The sequence below is a fragment of the Merops nubicus genome, unplaced genomic scaffold (genome assembly GCF_000691845.1).
Source record: "Merops nubicus isolate BGI_N331 unplaced genomic scaffold, ASM69184v1 scaffold5484, whole genome shotgun sequence".
Lineage (NCBI taxonomy): Eukaryota > Metazoa > Chordata > Aves > Coraciiformes > Meropidae > Merops > Merops nubicus.
The window spans coordinates 68578-92500 of NW_008603491.1; the positions used below are offsets into that span (position 1 = coordinate 68578).

A 23923-nucleotide genomic window follows, 5' to 3' on the forward strand; every position below is an offset into this window, starting at 1 on the left:
CCTTAAGCACTTTTGTCCCTGTGTGTGAATGGTTATGAAAGCAGCCTGTGGAAGGGCAGGAAATCAAGTACCCTTCTCAGCCCCACATAAAGCAGCATCTTTTATTGCCCGTACCTGGGTCACGCATTCAGAGCTAAGTTCTGCTGTTTGATTTAGAATAAACTGAAATAAAATGTAAGGAGAAAACAAACCTGGCTGGAGAGAGCCAGTCAAGTGAGGTTCTTGCATTGGTTTGGTCAGAGTGACCTTGCAGGGTGGATGGCACCCAGCAGTGACTTCCTATGTGTAGTACAATTGTGTGATGCTGAGGGGCTGGAGCATCTCTGTGCCAGGACAGGCTGAGAGCCCTGGGGCTGCTGAGCTGGAGAGGAGAAGCCTCAGAGGGGATCTGATCAGTGCTGAGCAAGAGCTAATGGGCCCCGGGGGGCAAGAGGCTGGGGCCAGACCTTTGCCAGTGGTGCCCAGTGACAGGACAAGGAGCAACGGGCACCAACTGGTACCCAGGAGGTTCCACCTCAACAGGACAAGAAACTTTTTGGCTGTGAGGATGCAGAGCCTGGAGCAGCTGCCCAGAGAGGCTGTGGAGTCTCCTGCTCTGGAGAGACCCCAAACCCTCCTGGCTGTGACCCTGGGCACCCTGCTGTGGGTGAGCTGCTGGAGCAGGGGTTGGATGAGATGATCTCCAGAGGTCCCTTCCCACCCCACTGTGCTGGGATTCTGTATTACTCTGCACTAAACTGGTGTGGAAGGAAGAGAGGATGCACAGCTTTGGAGCTTGCAATTCAGCTGATGTTTTACCTGAGAGAGTAAGGCCAAAATGACTTTTCTACCAAATCAGTAAAATATCCAAGCCTGCAGTAACCAGTAAGGAAACCTCCTCCATCACAAAAAAAAAATACCTCTGCTGATTGTGGAGATTGTTGCAGTTTGCTGTGAATAAGATCCTCTAAAAAAAAATATCAGGCCCTCTCTGCGTACCAGGGATCTGAACATAGCTGGATTTGCAGAGCAATAAAACCATCTTGAAAGTGCCTTTTCAGCCTTCCAAGGCCAATTTAATGCAAAGCAAATAATAGGTTTCACTGTACATAAGAGATGAACGCAAAAATATTGACCTGAAGGATTTATTTGTTGTTTTAAATGGTTTAAGCAGGCATGTAATAATAACAAAAGTAGAAACCATCACACTCAGTCAAAGAAACTGCCTTGTATTTTGTCTTTGAGGCATAAGCTTAGCAGAAGGTTAAAAAGAAACAACAATGAATTCTCGTCGACTGCAGCAAAAATTCTGGGTCCCAAGTGTACTCTGTCAGCAGTGATTTGGGGCACGTTTGTACTTCTGCATTTGGAAAGAACGACTCTCTTAACATCTGGCTTGGTGTTCATCAAGAACAACCCAGCAAAAGAGGCCAGTGAGGGTCCTTCCCTGCCCCACAGGGAGCTGGGGGCTCTGCAGCCCAGGCTGGGCTGTGCCAGCGTTGGTCGTGGGGGGCGTTGGGCACTGGGGAAGGACCACAGCCACCAGCAGGTCCTGTCCCTTGGGCCATGGCCACCCCACGGTGGCTGAGCAGCCCTGGCACTGTTTAACTTGGTTGTGGAGGGATCCAGGAGCCTCTGTTCCACAGGCAGCACAGACCAGTCCCTCTCCAGTGCCTGGGACTGGTGTCACTGGTTCCAGCTCTGCCCACCTCTCCCCAGGCAGCTGCAGAAATCCAGAGTGTTGTTTCTGTGGCAGAGAGCAGCTGAGAATTGTTGTCAGAGGGTCGATGTCTTTTGAGAAATGAGAAGCCTCTCAAAGAGAAAGAGGTTAGTCTGCAAGTGCCAAAACAGAGGTGCCAACAAGCATGGACAAGAGGAGCTGCTCTGGTGGAGGGGCGAGGAGACAAATTGTGAGAGAACATGGAACTCAGGGGAAGAGATCAGAGAGACATCATCTTCTCCCTGGATTTTCCTCCCGTTGAAGAAGGGGTCTGGCTGGGGAACTGTGCTGCACAACACCTCTGAGGTGGGACTCCAGTAACAAAGCCAGGCTGGAGCTGCCCTGGAATGGTGTCCATCGCTCCATGGCAGGGGGTTTGTGGGTGCAGCAGCCAGGTCCTGCCCCTGCCCCATGGCACAGCCAACCCTGCAGGTCCTCACCGGGTGAGTGGGATGCCCTGCCTGGATAGGGGAAAAGGAGAACATGGAAGATCTTTTCCTTCTGCTGCTGGGTGGTTTGACATCTGTTCCATCTTAAACTTGTGTCTTTGCTGTTGCCAGCGTGCCCATCTCTGTACGTTCTCAGCAGCAGAAAGGGAAGATCCATGTGCTTCCTTTCCCAAAATGAGTAGTGAGGGTGGGAAAGGGGGAGTCAGTGATGGGCAAAGTACCCACCAAGCACTAATGGTACCCAAGAGTATCTTACAGGACAAGCTCCTTCCTCTGGCAGATGTTTCCAAATCTCTGTGGGTGGGGTCAGCTGCGGGGAGCAGGAGAGCCTTGTTGACCTCTCTAATTGTCAAGACTTTATGAAGGATTTTTGAGGTTTAGCACTTTTCAGCTAATGATGTCAGGCTCTTCACCACGAGATTATTCAATCTCCCTTGGCATTTGGCCTTTAAATGGTTGAAATATCCAAGTATCTATGGTGACAAAACCCAGGGCGAGGGAATGAGGTGAAACTCATATTTACACAGCACAGGTTAGGGGCTCAGCAGTCACTGCCTTTCTTACACTGCTAATTGCCTATTAAACACCATCCCTCCAGCCATTACCTGCCTCTGCCAGGCAGGGGAACCTGAGGTTTAACCCTGCCCGTGCCCCCGGGCCGTAGGGCTTCACCACTTAAGCAACGTTCATGTTGTATTTATAACTGGGAAATAACTGTAGGCACTGTAAATTGAATATCTGGAGCGTTCACAGGATCTTCGTTGGAATTATGGTTAGAGACATTTATTTAAAAGAAGGTGGAGGGAGTAGGAGGACAAAATATGTGATGAACAATATGCTCTCATCTTCCTCTTGTTCCCTGTGATTTACATTTTCAACATCAGAGCAGCCTGTAATGTTTAATGGAGATAATTAAATATAATTTGAAGACAAGATAGCTCTTTTTAGTAGGGGAACAGATCCTGCTAACAAAGTTAACTAGCAACAATAATTCAGCAGTAAGGTGGAGGGTAAAATGCCTCTAAAAGCCCAGCTCTGGGCTGCCTTAGGTGATGCTAACAGAGGAATGGAAATCAATTAGTTTAGCCAAGGTGCTTAAAACGTGATTACAGCGGGAGGAAAAGTCTTGTGCAAGCTGATATTAGGGAGTCGTTAAGATTCATTCTGGAGCTTTAATTGGAGGACGGAGGAAGTTTAAGCAGGAAGATCAAGTGATTTGATTCTCCAGAACTCCAAAATCAATGCGGGTTTAGCGGCTTTTATTGACTGGAGGGTGAAATCTGTTAATGGCTGAAGATAAGAAAGAAAAGTCAGGGCCTCTCGATACCCCTGTGGATAACTGCTCCCGTGCAGGGTGGGCAGAGCCACATGCCTCCAGCCAGTGAGGACCTGAGCAAGGATTTGCTTGGGGAAAACAGTTGTGGAGCTGCAGAGCTGGGGGTCCTTCTGTGCCCAGCACCATGGCACAGGGCTGGGGAAGGGGATGAGCAAAACAGCCTTTATTAACTCAAACCTCCCGGGGGAGCGGGGCTGGCTGGATGTCACTGCAGTCAGCCACACCAAAAAATTCCTCCCTTGGCTGCTTCCTCTCCCCTGAGGCCCAGGGCTTGCATTCCCTGACAGAAAGTGTCTTGTTTTCACAAATTCAGCCTCCTATTTACAAGCTTCCTGGTGGCTTCCTCATGAGGAGATAAGGGAACGACTGGGTACTCTACATTTATTTATTGGTACCTAATAAGAGATCGAAGGCAGTAAATAAATCTCAGCTGTTAAGTATAAAAGCTGATATGCTGTGCAGCTATGAAGACAGCAAGAGACAGTGTTTTGGGGTATTTTTTATCGTGTCAATAACATATTTAATAAAGTGTAGATGCAGAATAGGGTCTGGGGGCCATTCATGTTTGTCAGGCCATGGGTTAGTTAAAGGTGTGATCTGGCTGGGCTTAAAACTCAGGTTTTTCTCATCCTGTAATATTCCAGATTGGGGTACTGATATGGAAAGCAAATGAAAGTGCTGATAAGGAGTTCTAAATAATTCAGAGTGATTTGTAACGTGATCTCTGAGGTATGACAATGCAGGAGTTAATTTGAGTTAACCTGGAGCTGGTAAGGAGCAATCATGAGCTGCCACCCAGTGATGCAGGACGTGGGATCACCACGTTAGACCCTGTTGGGAAATCGTTTGGCTGTTGCTGCAGATCGTTGTCGTAGCATCAGACTTGAGAAGGACTGAAGATTGAGAAGATTGTTTATTCTTGCAATAAAATAAGCTCAGTGTTTGATAATTAAGAGAGAAACTCCTTCCTGATGCTCTGGCTTAGCGCTGATCTGCACGGATAACTCCTGCCAGTCGGGGGGATCGTGGTACCACTGGAATTTGGCAGGTCCTAAAATGATAGACTTTTTGTAATTAAATCTCGTTTAAATGAGCACCTAAATCATCTTGTATTCTGGGATTACCCATTCCCAATTTAGCATGACAATAACCACCCATCTGCGTGTGACAACTGCAGAAACCAGCGAGCTCCAGTTTGGGAATTATGATAGATGGAGCCGTTGCCAGGGCAACAGTTTGTTCTAATTGTGATACATTAGTAGCAACAGGAATTGGATGGCTCAAGTCATTTAGCTAATTAAATGCAAATTTGGACAGCTCGGAAGGAACAATAGAGACAATTAACACCTACTAGTGCAAACCTGTAAAAGGTGAGCAGTTGAGGTGTGGGTCTTGGCCTTGCCTGTGTTCCTCTGGGATGAGAGGTGGTTCATCTGAAGTGCTGGCTGAGGTGGGGTTCGGGTCCTTGTCTGGCTCAGGGCAGGGTTGGATGTAGGAGTGCAACCCGGAGCAGCTACACTGGGTGAGGGGACAGGGCTGTCACCAAACCCCAGCGTGGTGGGGCTGGAAGGGACCTCTGGAGATCATCTCCTCCACCCCCCTGCTCCAGCAGCTCACCCACAGCAGGGTGCCCAGGGTCACAGCCAGGTGGGTTTGGAATCTCTCCAGAGCAGGAGACCCCACAATAAAAAGCAAAATAATTTTCATGCTAAGAAATAAATCAGAACCCAGTTAAAGTACCTGGCTGGCTGGAATTGCAGAGTGATCTTTGTACAACCTCTAGATCCCAAACCATGTCCTGGTGACATATGCTCCCCATGCAGCACTGTGAGAGCATTCTTAAACAGAAAGGACACATCCAGCCATAACAAGTTTGTTTCTAAGTAGTAAAAGTAATATTTAAATGCACTGTTTTAAATAATAATTGCATGATAATTTAAAAAGTCCATGGAAAGCTGGCCTGCTTTATAGATATAGATAGATATATATATATATTTGCCAGTGCTTTTTAATAACCAGTGTTCTACTCTAGAGGTCTTTAAAGAGAAGTAATGTGTGTAGGATTAGCCTTTTTCTCCTCCACTTCTTGGCTGACACCAGCTTGCACTTTGAATTCCTCTGAAGGTCTCCAAGCAGAATTAGATCTCACTTTCTATGCAAATACATGGAATATATTCTCAGTATAGGCCTGGGTCAAACTTCACTGACCTTGAAAGATTCCCATTGACTTTTCTGGGGTTTATAGCAGGGCCACAGCGATGGAGGAAATGAGCTGACTGTAATCAGCAATTAGCATGGGAGTGGGCAGGGCTGCTGCCATGGTTCAGTTCTTGGATGTGTTAGATGGGGAAGGTATTTTTTCTGGGCTTGGTTTGAAGGACTGCACACCAATTGCTCTCATGCAGAGGAACATGTCCTTGCTCCAACAGCCAGCAGGAGAGGATTGGATGGAGACCTCCTCCTGTGCCAGCCTGGTGGAGTCTGCTCTGGGATAAAAGGTAGAACAGGGACAGAACGAGGTGTAGGTGAAATAGTTGCTCCCAGAAATGAATACCCTGGAGCTGGTAGAAATAGGAGGAAATCAAGTTCTCCAGAAGATGTTCCCAGAAGAGGTGCTGCAGGTGGAAGAACTGTCCAGTGGCCGTGGTCCCTGGCAGCACATTGGTCCAGTTGTGTTGGGGTGCAAGCTCAGAGGAAATGCTTTGACAAATTCAAAGAGCATCTCACCAGTGTGTGCACCCAGTATTGTCATTATAAAAGATCCCTCTGTGAGCAGAAGTCCTGTTCTTCCAGGGCTGAGGGGTTTGTGTTTGGAAGGCAGATGCTTTGGGGTGAGGTCTTTTTTTTTTGGAACCCTGTTGTGTCAGTAGATCAAGGAGGTTCAGCTGCTGGAGAGAGCGGCTGCGAGGGAATCTATTAACTGGACTGGCTCAGAAAAAGAGCAATTTTATTTCAGAGAATGCCTTCCAACTGGGCGAAAGTGAGCTGGATATAAATAAAACATTCATATGGCTGGACTGGGGGAGACAAAATTGAAGGTGAAAGGACAGAAAAGAACGTTGCAGCTCGCTCTGTAAGAAGCCTGTTCTGCATGTAGCACTGCTTTTCCGTGGGAGCAGGGCAGGGGCTGAAAAGCTGCTGCTTTTTTTTATTTCCCTGCCAAGCCTCCAAATTGAGAGCTGGGGAAGAGCTGACCTGAGCTGAGCAGGACTGGTGTGGGCACCATGGTCCAGCTCCACCTCACCCCCCAGCCAAACCTGGAGAGACACCTCCCTGGGGAGCTGCTCTGCGTGCTGGCAGAGATCATCCTCTCTCCTAAAGGTGGTTTGGGGCTGGACTTTTTTCTCTTACTTTTCTTATTTTTTCAGTATTAGCTTTCTAAGCTCCTGTGTGTGATTATAAAACTGTAAAAATGCTGCGATTCCTTTTGGGTTATAAATGAACTTTTGCAAAACCTCAATCCATGAAACCACAGGGCTGCTTGCCACTGTGATGGAAGGCTGAGTGATTTAGTGGGCAATAAAAATAAAGAAAATTGCAACCCCCAAATGGTTAACGGCATAGAGGGGGGGAGGAAACCATCGGGGCATTTGTGCCTCTCTTATTTCCAGGCTGTGAATAATTTGGCCAACGTTTTCCAGCCCTGTGAAGGCAAAGCAGCAGCTCCTATCAGCTGCACTCCCCGACGTTTCATTGCCATGACAACCTCGTGCAGATACAGGAGCTGCTGCCGGTTGTCAGACCCATCACCAGTTGTGACCTGCAGCTCCACAAAGGAGCCTACCTGCACAATAGGTACCATGTTATCTCGTTTGCCCACACTGATAAAAGTATGCTCAGTGTAAAGAGCCAACCTGAGAGCTAAAGGAGCTTCAGAAGCTCTCACTGCTTCTGGATTTCCATCTGGCTTTGCCTTAGAGGATGATTCTTCACGTTTTGAGATGCTTCGTGTTTTGCCTTTCTCATGCAGCTTCCAAAAGGCTCCTCGTAGCCCCGTGCAGAGGCTGGAAGAGCAGAGTTTGAGCCTTCTGGTCTGTGCATCCTGAGAAGTTATTGCAGTGAGGTCAGATTAGATTTGCCTTGGCAGGTCTGGTTTTCATCCTGAACACACGAGATCCGCGGGAAGGTGGATGCTGTGGTGTGCCTGGAGCTTTCTAGTCCTTCTGTGCTTCTGAGTGCCCAAGATGCAGCACTTCTGAAGGGCCATGACTTTTGGAAAGCCCAGGGGCTGTGTGTGGAAGTCGGATGACCTGTGGGGAGGGGAGGTTAAGCTGTGTGCCCAAAAATGCAGGATTACTGATCAGGTTTTTGCCGCAGTAAGTTGTGTCCTTAAATTGGCTGAGGAGAAGTTTTGCTGAATAAATACATACTTCGGTGCTGATAGGAAGTTTACTCCCAGCTGAGAAGATCTGCTTCTAGATAAATAGAAAGGTCATTCAGTTACTTTTTACATATTTATTTGTGCTTTCTCCATAAAGAGACAGCTCAGGAAGATCTTCCATGGAGGCAGACTGAGTCAGCCAGCTCACCCTCTCTCTTTAGGGGAGAAACTGGGCTCACTGGTGCTCTGGACCTGCAGACCTGCAGCACCTTGCATCTCTATTCCCATCACACCCAGCCTGGGTGTTCCTCCTCAGGGCTGTGCTGTTACAGCAGTGCTAACGTAGGTGTGTTTGATTTGCATAGCCTGATATAGCTGCCTCCTGGGCAGCCTTAGCTCTAGTCAGTGTGCTGAGGACACAAACATTTCTCCTCCACCAGGAAAAAGAATATTGAAGAAGAAATTAAAATGAGATTTACTTGCTAATTATTATTCAGCAGCTTAAGATTTTAGAGGTTGGGACAGTGGCGTGTGCTGCTGGCATGTTCTGGTGGCTGTTCCAGGTGATTTCCCATTTCAGGCATTTTGGGTTTCCCTGGGAATCCAGCTGTAGGTGAAAGCTGTACCTGGTGGGCTGTGCTGTCATTCCAAGATGATGCTCTGGGCTCCAGACCTCAGTCTGCTGCACTCTTCCAGCAGGACACTGCAGCCTCAGGCAGCTGATGTTTGCACATCTGCACCTCTGTTTGTCAGAAGCCTTTTTCACTTAGCACGTGGGGTGATGCTCAAGTGCCAGTTGGTGGTACAACTTTCTTCAGAGATTTTTCCTGCATGTTTAAGTGTTCAAGCTACACTGATGAACGTTGGACATACCTCCCCTGGCAGTGCAGGACAGGATCCACTCTGACCTTGCTTGGATGCATCCTCCTCATTTTCTCCAAACTTTGGGGTGTTTACTCCAGGGAGAGGCATCTCTAAGCATTATTTCAGATTTATTAGCACTATATGTCCTGAATAACTGCAAAGAAGAATTCTAGAGAGCTCGATGGCTTCTCTGAGTGAAAGGTTCTTGAAAATTGGTTTATTATATGTGACTCTCTAAGAAAATCATCATATTTTTTAGTTCCACATCTATTTGTTTACATACACACATTAGCTTGCAGTTCATTTGTCTTTTTCTAATCAATGCCTTTCACTGAATACTCTTGTTTATTCTTCCATCTGACATAAACACGATTGTCTTAAAATGGTTTGACCTTAGTTTATGTTCTAGAGTGTGTTAATAATTTAAGAAAAAAGGTGAATTTGGTTTGCCTCACATTTATTTAGCAACGTTTTGGTCAGGGGAAGTTGTAAGTGTGGTAAGGCTGTCTGGTCTCTACCATCAGGAGCACTTTTGGTCCCCAGGCTGTTTCTGGGCAGCCTTGCAGTGCCCATTTCTGCTGCACTGGTTTCCCACCATCTGGCTGATGCTTCTCTAATGGAATCATTTTTCACACTTCCACCAATTTCCTCTGGAAAACGGAGCAGAGAAGATAGTGGGTTTGGTAATTGCAGATATTATATTGCCTGAAAAGAGTCAGTTCTTCTCAAATCCCCAAATTCAGGGTGCCCAGCTCTTGGCTACAGAGCTACAGAGACACAGCCATGGCAGCTGGAAGATCCTCACTTGTTTTTGCTCAAAATCTCAAAGTGAGTATTGCAGGGTTGGGTGTTTTTTTTTTTTTGTCCCTTTTACATTGAATTATTCAGCAGCTGAAGTGAGTAAAATTAAAGATTTCTAGACTGGTGACGTTTGGAATATAAGAAGGATAGCAAAATCTATTTCATTTGAACTCTAATCTCTGGTCATGTATAAAATGAATAAAATGCAATAAGTGTGGAGAAATATGATTTATAACAGTAGCTGAAGTCTGGCACTGAATACCCTAAAATGCCAAGATTGTATGTCAGTCAATTGAGCAGTGCTGCAGTGAAGAGGAAGAATGAAATGAAGGTTTTCTCCAATGATGTAATCTTTGGAAGAAGTGACAGATGAAGAATTATTTCTAGCTCGGAAAAGCTAGGTGCTCAGCCAGAGAGAGAGGGAAAAGCCATTATTTTAATAATAGAAGTTGGGGATGTACATTCCTTCTGTTGCACTTTGTGTTTGTCTCTTTTAGTGATGTGTAACTTATTTTATAGCTATTATAACAAACATGAATGTCACGCAGGAGATATTAGGCAGTTGTGAGGATTGATAATGGGATTTCTTGAGCTATTCACTTCTGTCTGTGCTTGAAATGCAGCCAGACTGGGCTGTGACTGAAATTTCTTATCACCTGAAGATGCTCTAGTGACCCAAGTGGAATGATTTGGTGGGTCTCAGGACACTCCTGCTGCGGGCAGACAGCTGTGCTGGCTAACAGCACACGGTGGAGAGCCTCCTGGAATAACTTCATCTATTTCAAATTCTTATGTCCTCCAGCTTACAGCCGTGTCATTAGAGCAGAAGAAAGCTGTGAGGAGAGGGACGTGCAGCTGCCTCCTGGCTCTCCATCACCATTCCTCATGTTAACAGGTACAGGGCCAGGAGGGCTCAACTTCAACAAGAGATGAGTCCAAAAGGAGACAGAACTTCACCTCATTTCAGTGGTGGAGATGCATGGACCTTGCCTCAAACATCACCATCCTTGCAAGAAGATTGTTTTGCTGGCACATCCTGCTGTGCCAAATTACTCCAAAAAAAAAAAAAGCAAACTCCAGAAATCCTCATAAAGTCAGTTTCAGGGAGTCACCAGCTGGAAACAACTTTAATCCTTTGTTGACTTAAGCCACAGCCATCGCTGTTCATTTCTTGGCTGAGCAACTCCCAAATGATTTTAAGTAGTTCACGGGCATCTTTATTGTGGCTGTAACTGAGACAGCAAGTAATGACAGCTCTTTTTTTTTTTCCAGCAGATGTGGAACCTCTGCCGAAGAGCCTGTACAAACTGTTTGACTTGTGGGATTGCCTTTGATACTGCTTCAATTTCTCTTCCAGCCATTTGATGCCCTTTGAAAGCAGGAACATGCTCTGCCACCACTGCTCTGGCCAATTATCTGAGTAATTTCATTTCCTTCTAGATAAGCTGCTGGAGTTTCTCTCACAGGCTGCAGAGACAAAATTCCTCCTCCTGCATCTACATCACAACCCTCGGAGCAAGTGCTTTAACATTTAGTGTTTGGGATTATCACACAAGTTATGGATACGAGCCATAAATATTTATTTTTTTCTGATGTATGCAAATTCCTTGCATAAGGAAGTTTCCCATTATAAGGGAACAAGCTGTGGAAAATATTTAGCTGGAATAGCTAAAATATATTTAAAATACATACATTTACCTCTTCACTTTGTATCTGTGCCTGTGAAAAGCAAGCTGAAAAACTAGATGTGTCGGGTGCTCTTAGGACAGGAAAATTCAGGTTGGCTTTGGCTGTGTGGCATCAGAGGGGATGGCTTTGCAGAGCAGGCAGAGGGAATTGGGAATGAGTCCTTTTAGACCTGTTTACCACTGCACTGTCTGCCTTTGCATCTGGCCTCTGCAGGTGGCAATCTCTCGGAATATGACCCAAATCTTCCCTTTGCTGTGCTGAGCCTCCTGCTGCTAGGAACATATTGGAACAGAATTCATCACACCCTTTACCTCCACACCTCTGGTGTCTGACGTTGTCCCAGCCAAGCTGGTAGCTGCCAGGAGCAGGGAATGAGGTGAGCACATCCCAGGGTTTATTGGCATTCCCAGGCTCTGGCTGCTTCTCCCAGCAGGATTCTGGAGAGCCAACATCTCTCCTATTTTACCACGTCATAAGGAGGGAACCAGGTCCCATCTGTCATAGTTGTGACAAGGGGAATCTTACAGCTCTGGGCATGTTCCTCTCCCAGACTTCTGTGCTTCCTGATGTCACTCAGAGCCACATTTCAGAACCTCATGGGCTGTCATCAGGTGGCAATATCAGACCTGGCACCAAAGCTTGCTGGAGCACCAGCCGTTTCTTTGGGCAGGGGAGGGCTCCTCTCTCTGAAGCAGCCGTGGTTGCTCTGCAGGTTGCCTTGGCTGGTCAGGACATGTGTGGCACCCTGTGAGAGGTGGTGGGTGCTTGTGGGCACCTGAGAAGTGCCCGTCCTGGTGGCAGTGAGCTGGGGTGAGCACCATCCCTCTGCCACCGCCGAGCTGGAGAGGGCAGAGGGCTGGAGAGGGGCTGAGGGGCACAGGGCTGCAGAGTGCTGGGTGTGATCATGGGCATTCCACAGCTGGATTCTTAGGGTGGCTATGAGGGGTTTGCAGTTCTGTTCAGAAATGCTGGTCGTGGGATCTCAGTGTGGCCCTGAGGTGAGGTGGGCTTGAACCCACAGTGGTGACATCTCCCGGAGCATCCTTCTCCTTGATGTGATTCTACCCTCAGCAAATCAGTCTCTTAGATGCTCCTACTCGAGGTTTTCTCGTGTTGTTGGTATAAATTCTGACTGTGCAGCTTCAGCTGATTGCTGTCAGGCAGCATCGTGGCTGTGCAGATGCTCCAGGGCAGCACCCGTGAAGGTCCCCACTGAGCTGCTGAAGCAACGTGCCATGCTGGGGCTGCTCTTTTTTGGGGGGTCCTACTCCACTGCCATAGTTTCTAAGGGTAAAGTAGAAGGGTCTTTGCTTCTCTGCAGGTATTTTTTGAAGCTGGTGTGTGTCAGAGAGAGACTACATCAGTAAAGCAAGTTGCATTGTGCCATGGAGGTGAGCGTCTTACCCCAGGGTGTCTGAGGCCACCTGGTTCCCTCCCTGAGCTAGAGCAGAGCTGGGCAACAGTGACTGGCTCTTTGTAGCCCTTGAAGCCAACAGTTACAGAAGTCATTCTCAGACTGAGGCCCCTGTGTGTTTACTTGCCCAGGAGAAGTGAATATTGTCATCAGATGAGAGCCTTCCTTTGCTTTTGGTCACCTTTGGAGGTGAAATTGTGGAAATGGAGCTGATGGGTGGGTGTTGTGGTGTGCAGGACATGCAAGGCTTGGCTGGTGGCCTGAATAGATTAATGCTGGGGTTTTTCTGCTTCAAATTAGGGTGATTCTTCAAATGCAAATCTCTTCTTGGCTCTCCCCGTGTTCCCTTGGTAGGAATAACAGTTGTCTCTGGTTAAATGCATGAAAGAATCTCACCCAGGCACACAACGTTTCAGCCTGCTAGTTATTACTTCTGTAGTTTACTTGGAACTCTGAATTTCTGTTTTGGAAGGATAAATGTAGAGATTGCAGCTAAAAAAAGCACAAAACAATCGGTGCTATTTAGTCATTTTGTTATGATGAAAGGAAGAAAAAAGCCTTCAAAGATACATGAACCTGTTAAGAGTCGTTTTAAACCACCCTGACTAAAGAACTAATTAAAGGGGAAAATCTTTCCCCCTCCTGTGTTAGAAGGTTTTCTTCTGGGCTCTGCAGGTTCTTCACTGTCCATCTCCTGGTGTGCTGGGCCATCACCATGGTGGAGGTTCAGGTTCTGCATCCCCTCTTGTCACTGCAGAGCTGCCACCACCAGATCAGTACTTTTGCTCCTGCTCCTGGATTTTGGCTCTGTGCTGGTACCAGCTCCTGTGTAGTGAGGGCCAGCAGAGAGCCAGAGGCTCTTGAAAGCCTGAGGTGTGGCTGTTATTGCTGGGTGTAGAAATAAAGTGATCTGGGGAGCTGCTTTCCAAACTTTAATCTTCATCTCTCCGAGGGAGCCGTGATGTAGGCTCTCACTCTTTCTGTGCAATTACTTTTGGTTTTCCATCACAAGGAAATACATCCACGTAGTTAACCTGTATTTTCTTCTGATCTACCCGATGTAATATTGTGAAGATTTCCAAAGGCCATTAACTTAACAGACCAACTATTTTCATTGATGAAAGCCATCCAACCTCAGCTCTGCAGCAGCCAGCCAGCGAAACGATTCCTGCCAGGCACACAAAGCTCCTTGTTGAGAGAGGTGTTCAAGAGCAAGGTGGCTTTGATCAGCCCCCCGGGTGCTGTCACCCTGCAAAGCAACCAACCAGTAGAGGGAAATTTTCTGCAACTCCAATCCCATCATTGCCTTCAGTGTCACCTTTCGTGTAATTACTGAGCACGACGTTTATAATTAGGTGCTGTGACTGATGCTGTGACATCCCCACAGACATTTCACAAAGGCTATTTGTGTGCCCTGCTATTTCCTACAGCAATAGCTGCCATCAGCATAACCACTAGGATCTGTTTATCAAATGTCCCTTGGGGAGCATCCGTTGTCATCTGCAAACCTTCACTAGCATCACGATTTACATGCTCTTGCCTGCTGAGGTGTGTTTCTGGAGCACTGCTGCTGCCCACCTCTGCAGAGGAGCAGGGGTCTCTTCCACAGGCTCAAACCTTCATGAGCATCATGATTTACATGCTCTTGCCTGCCTTACGTTGCTGTTGGGGTGTGTTTCTGGAGCACTGCTGCTGCCCACCTCTGCTGAGGAGCAGGGGTCTCTTCCACAGGCTCTGAGAAGTCCCCACCAAGCAGTAGGACAGCTTGGCTGAAGCTGTGAAGATCCTGGGAAGGAAGCAGCTGTTTTATCTTCACAACAGGGATCAAAAGGGAAACTTGCTGAGCAATGGGATTAACTGGTTGGAAAGGGAGGAGAAAAGAGAGTGTTAATCATCCATGAGTGAAGAGTCCTGAGGAACGAGCAAGTGTGGGCATGTCATTGATGCCAGGGTACCAGGAGAGCAGGCTGGTGCAGTGCAGGGAACCCTGGGCTGACATTGCAGCTCTTGGCTATTGTCATCACAGCCTTCAGTGTTTACCACACACGTGGAGTGCGTGTGTTGGCTTGCACGTGGGTTTTTTGCCTATAAAATATTCAAATTCTGTGAAAGTAGCATGAACTACTGACACAGTGTGGGCTCTGTCAGCACCGTTAGGGGCAGTAGGTTAGAAGAGCAGATACTGCTGTATTCACTGTCTCTTATCTATTAAGTGACCTCCTGCAACTGGAAACTTGTGTCTTTTGGCTCGTTTGCCCCTTTTGTCCAAACCACCAGGAGCCTGGTGCCCTCAAGTTGGGGTTTTTTTGGTGATATTTGGATTTTTTTACCGAACTGATGTTAGTTTAAAAGAAAGGGAAAGGACCCTGGTGTCCTCAAGGTGGGATTTTTTTGTGACGTTTGGATTTTTTTACCAAACTGATGTTAGTTTAAAAGAAAGGGAAAACACTTCTGCTAAAACCTTCTAATCCTGGCAAAGAGTTTTGGTTTGTTTCAAACTGCTCTGTTCTCCAAAGGCCATTGCTAAATGACAGCCTGGGCAGATTATGATGCTTAAAAGGATGGGGGGGGAGGCAGGGGTCCTGGAATTCCCCGGGAGATAAGCTCAAAGGGAAATCGCTTCTCCTAAGCACTGCTAAAACCTTCTCATCCTGGCAAAGAGTTTTGGTTTGTTTCAAACTGCTCTGTTCTCCAAAGGGCATTGCTAAATGACAGCCTGGGCAGATTATGATGCTTAAAAGGATGGGGGTGGAGGCAGGGGTCCTGGAATTCCCCGGGAGATAAGCTCCAGGGCGGGCTGCTGTTATCTGCAGCTGAGCTGGGACCATCCGAGTGAGGAGAGCAGGCATGGGCTGCTGGCAAGCCGGCGTGGGCATGGAGAGAGGATTACTGAGCCAGGTCAGTGAAGGGAGCTGACAGCACTGCCTCTCACATAATATTTTACATTTCTCAGACAACAGAAGGGTGCAATCCTTGTGGAAAGCCATGGTTGCCTGGGTAAAGCTGCTGTTGCCTGAAACTTCCATAAATCAAGCTGTCTGAGGAAATGAGAACGGCGTTTGCTTTTCCAGCTGGTTGGCTTTTTATCAGTCGTGGGTGTGGTGCTGTCAAAAGGGGGTTGCACTCTTGGACCTTCCCCCCCAGCCTGGAACAGACCACGCAGGGCTGTGGCCACAGCCACGCAGAGCCACGGGCAGAGGGGCAGGGAGGGTCCCAAAGAGGGTGCAGGTGGCTGCTGGCTCTGCAGTTAGTGCAGTCTTAGGGGTGCTTTGTCCCTGGACAAAAATCTCCAGTCCCATCTGCCTGGGGTGCTTTAGAGGGATGTGGCAGCTTGTGTGGGTAGGGGCATTAGGCGCTGAAATGTCTGAGAATGTGTTTTTATTCAGGACTTTTTACTTTCCATATTTTTGCAAATACATAATGCAGCGGCAGCTAATTTTAATTTTTATTAAAAAGTGCTTCTCATTCTCCTGTTTGCACAGCATAATGTAGAGAGTGAGATGAAATCATCAGATGACCTGGAAGAGTCTTCCGGGAGATTTATAAACTGTCTACTTCATATGTAAGAACATTTGTTTTAATTCCCATATAAAAGTGAGATAAATTGGTTTGTGATAACACAAGCCCCAAAATATCTCAAGTTACTACTTTATTTCCATATTACAAAATAACACAATTCGCTGCATAATTAGAAAGCTGAATTAGATAAAAGGAGCAGTTGCTCGTGATCAGACTGTGAATGCAAAGCACTAGCCTGCAAAAAGTGTTTCTAGCTCCTACAGAGATCTGCAGCTCTAAGTCCAGTTGTGATGGCCCAGCAGCTGGAAATCTGGCCACTGGGCCAGCAGAGACCAAAAGGTCTGACCCTGCAGCACTTCCCTTCTCAGAGCAATCCTGGCTCCTGCAAAATCATCCATTGATATGATTTGTTCTATAAAAATTGCTGGTTATCAGATGTGTGTGTTCAAAACCAGTCTAATTTTCTCTCAAGGTTTTGAAAGTGATTTTCACCCTTCGCATGAATAAAGCAAGAATCTGGAAAAAAAAAAAATATAGACATCTAAAATTCAAATGGAAACCATCCATGTGAAATAAATGATAAAATCTAGATGCCTTTGCACATGAGGGCACTCAGCTCCTCGGGATGGAGTTTTCTCCAGTGCACTGCTTCAGTCTGCTGCACTTGTAGCAGCAATGTATCAAGTTTAAGCTGAAATTTGTTAAAATTTGTCTGCTTGAGGGAGAGAGAAGGAGATGTGAGTGAGGACAACCTCCAGGATGACTTAGTTCTTATGTTGTAGTGAAGGTGGCTTCAGACCCTCCGTGGGAGTGGGCTTGCAGAGAGCAAGCTTTGATTTTAGGAAGCTTTGATTTCCACTGGCAACACTGAGCTCAGTTCCAGCTCTCATCCATGTCAAATTCAAGCATCTTTCACCAAATCTGCATCTTAATTTCTTAATTTGATCTCAGGTTTGGAAACGACCAAGTTCCCCAGCCAGCTGTAAAAGTCATGCATGAATTATTAGACTCCCATTGTCGTTAAATCTTATCCTTTGTATTTTAAGTTGCTCATTTGCATTCATCTAAAATGCTTTCAGAGAGTTTATCAGAAGAAGTGAAATAAGAAACTAAATAGTTCCACGTAAACGGCATTTTTATGTTTGACTGGTAAAACCACACAGCAGAGATAAAATACATAAAACTAAGGCTCTGCATAATAAGCGTATCTATTAGTTTCCCTTATCTTTGTAAAGCTCCCATTTGTCATGAGAAGCATTGTGTGTCACTCATCTTGCCTTGTTCTACAAAAGCTCTTTTCTCCCTTTCCTTTTATCTCCCGTCAGCATTTGCAAGGTAGGAGACTCACTGGTGTGGTGCTGCAAAAGCCCCCGAGGACTCAATAATCATTTAACCTTCAACCCCTTCAGAGCAGAAGGAAATAAAAATTAATACCTGTGTGCACCTCGATAAGAATGTCCCTGGCACTCCTCTGGTTGCAGCTTTTCAATCATGGGAGCCCAGGATTAAGGGGGAAATATTGGCTCCAAACATTCCCGGGGTAAGTCACCTCCAGGTGAGGCCAGGTCCCCGCTGGTGTAGCCCATGGAAAACCACGTTGGGAAGCTGCTGGCTGGAGCGTGTGGCTGTGGAGGTTCTCAGGCACTGGTGCAGAAACCTGCCCTTGCTCTGGGGAGCAATCTCCCTGATGGATCAGGATATCCATACCCACCCCCTGGAGCCCCTGCGTGGGGGCTCATAGGACAGCGAATGACTCCAGTGGTAGATTGTTGTTGGTAGCTGGTCGTTCTTGGAAAGCCAGGAGCTCATCAAACACAGTTCTGTGTAGGGCTGGGAAGGTGCTGAGGGGCTGGAGCATCTCTGTGCCAGGACAGGCTGAGAGCCCTGGGGCTGCTGAGCTGGAGAGGAGAAGCCTCAGAGGGGATCTGAGCAGTGCTGAGCAAGAGCTAAAGGGCCCCGGGGGGCAAGAGGCTGGGGCCAGACTCTGCTCAGTGGTGCCCAGGGACAGGACAAGGGGCAACGGGCACCAACTGGAACCCAGGAGGTTCCATCTGACCAGGAGGAACAAAATCTTTGCTGTGAGGGTGTCAGAGCCTGGAGCAGCTGCCCAGAGAGGCTCTGGAGTCTCCTGCTCTGGAGAGATCCCAAACCCACCTGGATGTGACCCTGGGCACCCTGCTGTGGGTGAGCTGCTGGAGCAGGGGTGGGATGAGGTGATCTCCAGAGGTCCCTCCCAACCCCACCATGGTGGCACTCTGGGACTCTCCAGCTCCTGCACAAGAGAAGGTGGCTCAGCGTGGGTTGTGTGTTTTGTTCCAAGGAGCTGTGCAAACAGGATCCCCTCCTGCTCTTGGTGGGTATGATCTTCACTCCTTACCCTCTCTTTTTGAAGGGCAACATTGGTACCATGTAACCACCTCAGGTGCTGTTCCAAAATACAGAAAATACCATGCACAGGTATCAAATACTTCTACACAGGTCCCATCTGAGAACTTCTTGCTACGTAGTGCTTTTAAAAGTAGCTCTTACTCAAAATGCCTCTTTCCTTCTGCTTTGTCAGGGTTTTTAGTTGGCACACACAGTATGCCTATGACATATGTGCCTGTGAGTGTGATGGTATAAAGTTATTTTGCCTCACTGACAAGTTCATCAAAATTCTCATGGGGAGCTGTTGTTTTCCATGCTGAAGAAGTGGGATTTGGGTGGAGAAAATGTGTAAATCAAATGTAAATATGCTATTTCTGTCCATGGAACATTAATTATGTGTCTCATGCTGGCAATGCTGTGCCACTAGCTTTTCTTTTTTTAATTTCCACACACACACCCCCTGTGGTCCATATTCCTGCTTCTGGGTGAAGGTTTTTCTGTTCTCTAGGAAAATGAGTCAAGAGTTAGTTGCCAAACGTTCCTGGGGGGGATTTTTTGCCCCGTGGCCACCTGAGCAGGCTGGCTGGGGGTTCAAGCTGGCCGAGAGGATTGCTGAGTGGAACACTGAAACACTGAGACACTTCTGCATCTCTGGCAGAGCTCTTCAGGGAGAGACCCTCCCGAACCCTGTGGCAGTGCAGATGTGGTTCAGAAGCCCTGCTCAGGTGCCTGTGGGCTTTAGTTACTGTCTGGTCTATAGAAACTGAGCTAGTTCTTATTAAATGTGTTACGGAGCCGCATCCTCTCCAGCCCAAATATAAGAGCTGCAGATGTGGTTTAAGGAAGTTTTGCTCCCGAGTGTTAGCAGAGAGGTGTGTGGGCTGAATGCAGAGCTGGGAAGCAGACAGTCCTGTGGTGTGATGTCATTAGTCACATATCCAGCCCACAGCACCTCCCTGCCCTTTAGAGGTGTTGTACCTGCAGCTCTGACAACAATTTCGGGAGCTTTTTGTAAAATAGAAATAATAATTCCCTACCTTAGCATGGAGAAAAGCTGGTAGTATGTTACAAACAATTTGAAGATAAGGAGGATGTCTTCCTGTTATCCTTCAGCCCCTCTATGTTATATTTCATTTCGCTTCTAGCTCTTAAATTTCTTTAATAAATATTTAATCCTGTGTGATTTAAATCAATGCAATGCACTTGACCCCACTGGAGCTACGGCTGATTTATGGGAACGTAGCTGAAAGGAGGATCAGCTCCAAGGAAGAAAAATCATTGCAAACTGTCTCATATTTTATATGTTCTTGGAAGATAAATAGACGTGGTGCTTATGCACATGGAAATAAGGGTATGGAGTGTATATCTGTAGCATGACAACATTAAACTGGAAGATATAAGGTGAGGAATAAGCAGCCAGGTTGTAACTCTGCAGTGGAGAGCAGAGGCAGCAACACTGCCTGCCTGAGGAAAGCAAACCTCCTGTCTCACAGCACTGCTGGCAGATCAGTTCAGGAGAGAATTCTCCAGCAAGGAAGCCTTTGGTAGAGCATCCTTCTCTACCACATCTTGGTGAGGCAGCAGGTCCAGAGCAGTGTCTGGGGTCAGGGGAGAGAGAAGGGCCTTGGGTCTCACAGTGCCCGAAATTGGGAGGAATCACCCTGTTATTTGTCCAAGAGCAAGCAGCAACAGGGTACCCTGCTGCTCTTTAAAGGTTCTCCAAAAGACAAAGAGTATTTAAATCTATAAAAGAAGGTAACAAAGGGCGTGGTGGCCACCTGCTCTCCGTGCCACCAGGAGAGGACAATGGGCAGCTTCTTTCAGGTGCAGACTGAGCATTTTGGGGACCCAGGCACTCTACAGGAGATTGGTCAGAGGGCTGTGAAGCCTCCACAGAGGGCTGGTTCAGGGTCTGGGTAGAGAGGTCAGTCAGCATCAGCTCCTGTGCCAGTGGCATCTTCTCAGGCAGGGTTTTAGACAAGGTGACCCCTGGGGCTTCCTCCCACCCTCAGATGCTGTGATTTGGCCCATCCTCACCCGATGAGATGCTCTATGTCCCAGTATCCTGACTTTTGGCAAAATTTCTGACAGCAGTCTCATTTCCTTCTCAGAATGAGGAAACAGAAACCAAGAAAGCACTTTAGTTGTGGCTTGTCTGCCTCTGTATGGAGACACATCCCTGCACGGCATGGGGTTTGGGTTTTCTGTAAGGCATCTTATGGCTTTCAGGGTTGGTCTTTATCACTGTGATAGCAACTGTTGTGTAGATACAACTAGCCAGGCTGGAGACATTCATATTTTCCTAAATACAGAAATTTGGACATACCTGGGCAGAGTCAGCATTTTACTCTGCTGTTATATTTATTCATGGAGTTTTCCCATCAGAAACTCAGACTGATTAGAGCTGAACGGGAGGAGAAGAGGAAATAGTGTTCTGAAGAACTCACCCTCCATGTGTGATGGTTTTCCCACCTGTATGGATTTACTGTATACTTCATTTTTGAAGAGGATCTGCAGAGACTTTGCTCCCTCTTCAGGTCCCTCACACCTGTATTGTGCTGTCTCTGTGCCTTTTAACTGTGCCTGATCTTCTTAAGTCAGGAGAATTGTTCTAGTTTATCGATTGAATGTGTCCTCTGAAAAAACAATTTTAGAAAAAAAAAGAAGGAAAAAAGGCTTTTCTACCCGGGTACACTTACAGAGTACATTTCTGAAGCCTTGTGGTCTCTTTGCAGACTCATCCCCTGGCAGTACCTGATCTCAGCTGTGCATATGTACTATTTTTCCATAATAAGCACAGCTGAGTGTCACGAGCACACAAATCATTGTGTATCCTCTGCAAAATTCTTTCAATGAATTGTAGAGAATTAAAGTCTAGTAAAAAAACCAAGCAAACAAAAAAACACCAAAAGAAAAACAAACAAACAAACAAACAAACAAAAAACCACTTTCCTCAAATCTAAAACCAGATCTTTTTTCACCTCTGTGATTTTTAACCTCTGTTTTTAACCTCTATTATTACAGTTCCTCTTCTACAACTTACAGTAGACCTAAACTTAAATTGATGCCAGCACTCTTTCAATCCAAGCCTGATCTTCACTCTTTAAACAAACACAAGGAAGCTGCACCATGAGTGCCCAGCAGAGTCTGTATTGTTTAGGACACTGAAGGTTTCCACTGTTGAGCTTTTGACACAGCAGGTAGCTGATGGGTTGGACCTCACGGTGGTTTGACACAGCAGGTAGCTGATGGGTTGGACCTCACGGTGGTTTGACACAGCAGGTAGCTGATGGGTTGGACCTCACGGTGGTTCGCAGGGTGAAGGTCTCAGCTCAGGCACCTTTGGTTGGAAGCTCATTAAAACTTGCTTCTCAACGGTTGCTCACTGTTTGAAATGCTACAGCTGGCCTCCCAGTCCTCTTCCCTGTAATGGTGCCTCCTGTGTTGTGTCTCCTAGCTCTACATACAAACCACCACACTTACAATATCCATGAACTTAAGCGCGTCGGTGGCGCTGGGGATGCTCTACGTGCCCAAGGTCTACATCATCCTCTTCCACCCCGAGCTCAACGTCCAGAAGCGCAAGCGCAGCTTCAAGGCGGTGGTGACGGCGGCCACCATGTCCTCCAGGCTGTCCCACAAGCCCAGCGACAGGCCCAACGGCGAGGCCAAGACGGAGCTCTGCGAGAACGTGGACCCCAACAGTGAGTACCGCCCGCCTTCCGCTCCCCGGGGCTGGGCTCTGCGGCCACCCGAGGTGGAGGGGCTTCACAGTAGTTGGTCTTCTCTGTTCAAGGTTTTTCATGTCCCAGAGATATGTGTGTATTTTTAAATTCTCTATTTTCTCCACCTTTTTTTTGAGTTGTGCCAGTTGGCAACAACTCCTCACAAAATCCTTGGTAGCTGTGAGTAACTCCTCCTCCTTTCCCTCCTCTGTGAGCGAGATCAGCAGCATCCCTGATTCCCACAACCTTGAGTCCCAGACCCTTAAGTAAGTCCCTGATCCTGGAATCCCAGACCCTTGAGTCCCTGACCCTTGAGTCCCTGACCCTTGAGTCCCTGATCCTTGAATCCCAGACCCTTGAATCCCAAACCCTTGAGTCCCTAATCCTTGAATCCCAGACCCTTGAGTCCCTGACCCTTGAATCCCAGACCCTTGAATCCCAGACCCTTGAGTCTCAGACCCTTGAATCTCAGACCCTTGAGTCCCTGACCCTTGAATCCCAGACCCTTGAATCCCAAACCCTTGAGTCCATGACCCTTGAGTCTCAGACCCTTGAATCTCAGACCCTTGAGTCCCTGATCCTTGAATCCCAGACCCTTGAGTCCCAGACCCTTGAGTCCCTGACCCTTGAGTCCCAGACTCTTGAGTCTCAGACCCTTGAGTCCCTGACCCTTGAATCTCAGACCCTTGAGTCCCAGACCCTTGAGTCCCAGACCCTTGAGTCCCTGACCCTTGAATCGCAGACCCTTGAATCTCAGACCCTTGAATCTCACACCCTTGAGTCCCTGACCCTTGAGTCCCAGACCCTTGAGTCCCAAACCCTCCAGCCTGTGTCAAACCTCCCTAACCCTGGCAGGTGGAGTTTCCAGGATGGGTGGAGGCACAAGGACCAAACTCATTGATAACTCCACTAAACCTGAGTTAGGATTTTGTTTCTTACAAAGCTTCTTTGCAAAAAAATCTCCCAGTCCTTCAAGATGCCCATGTAAGGATTTTATCCGGTCCTAATGCAAATCTTGCCACTGATTTTAAAAGGAAAATAGATGGAAAAGATGCTTCCAGTTTCCTTAATGTGCACAGCGTGGTATATTGTAGCACAAAATTACATACCCAGGCCATCAAATTTGATTTGCATTTGAATCTGGAAGGAGTTGAGGAAGGAGACAGCTGCACAACTTTGGAGCATATTGGGAAGGTTTAGGCACGTCTGCAGTTTTTATGAAAAACAGATCTGAATGTGGGGAAATGCCCTTTCCTGGCCCAGGATCTGCTCAGCCTCTGCTGCTGAAATCCCTGCCACTTCTTGTCTATTAACTGCCGTCGGAATATCTGCCTCAAAGCAGAAACTCTGCTGTCAAAGCAAAGTGGAAACAGCCAGCAAATTATTGACACAGCACTTTTCCTCCCTTTATTCACCCCCTGAGTATTCCTCTCTGATGTCTTATCATGCAGGTATACAAAATATGTTCTGACTGCAAAAACAAAATTTGTCTTTGGCAGCTGAACTCCCTGAACTACGTTTCTGACATGAGGCAGGAGGGAAATGCTCCTCAGAAATTAAGGTCCATATTGTGTCTCCTCCAACCCTACCAAGCAGCCCCCTCACTGCAAGGGGAAATAAGGATATTTTCCTCATTGGGGTATTCCCCAGCAAGAGGGATTGCTGCAGAGTCCTCTGCCAAGTCACATCCCTCTAGGCCATGCAGGTCATGGTGGAGGAGCCCCTTCCACCACCTCTGG

The 23923-nt window shown here is 47.2% G+C and overlaps 1 protein-coding gene across 1 annotated transcript in view; it reads left to right on the forward strand.

Moving 5' to 3' along the window:
* Positions 1-22163, forward strand: part of LOC103771378 (metabotropic glutamate receptor 7-like) — a gene marked incomplete at both ends in the record, with an annotated part of 78990 nt that extends 56827 nt beyond the window's left edge. Inside the window, one exon of the mRNA XM_008938670.1 lies at positions 21917-22163. Within this exon, the coding sequence (XP_008936918.1) occupies positions 21917-22163 (247 nt within the window). The remainder of the gene's footprint in view (positions 1-21916) is intronic.
* Positions 22164-23923: the final 1760 nt, after the last annotated feature.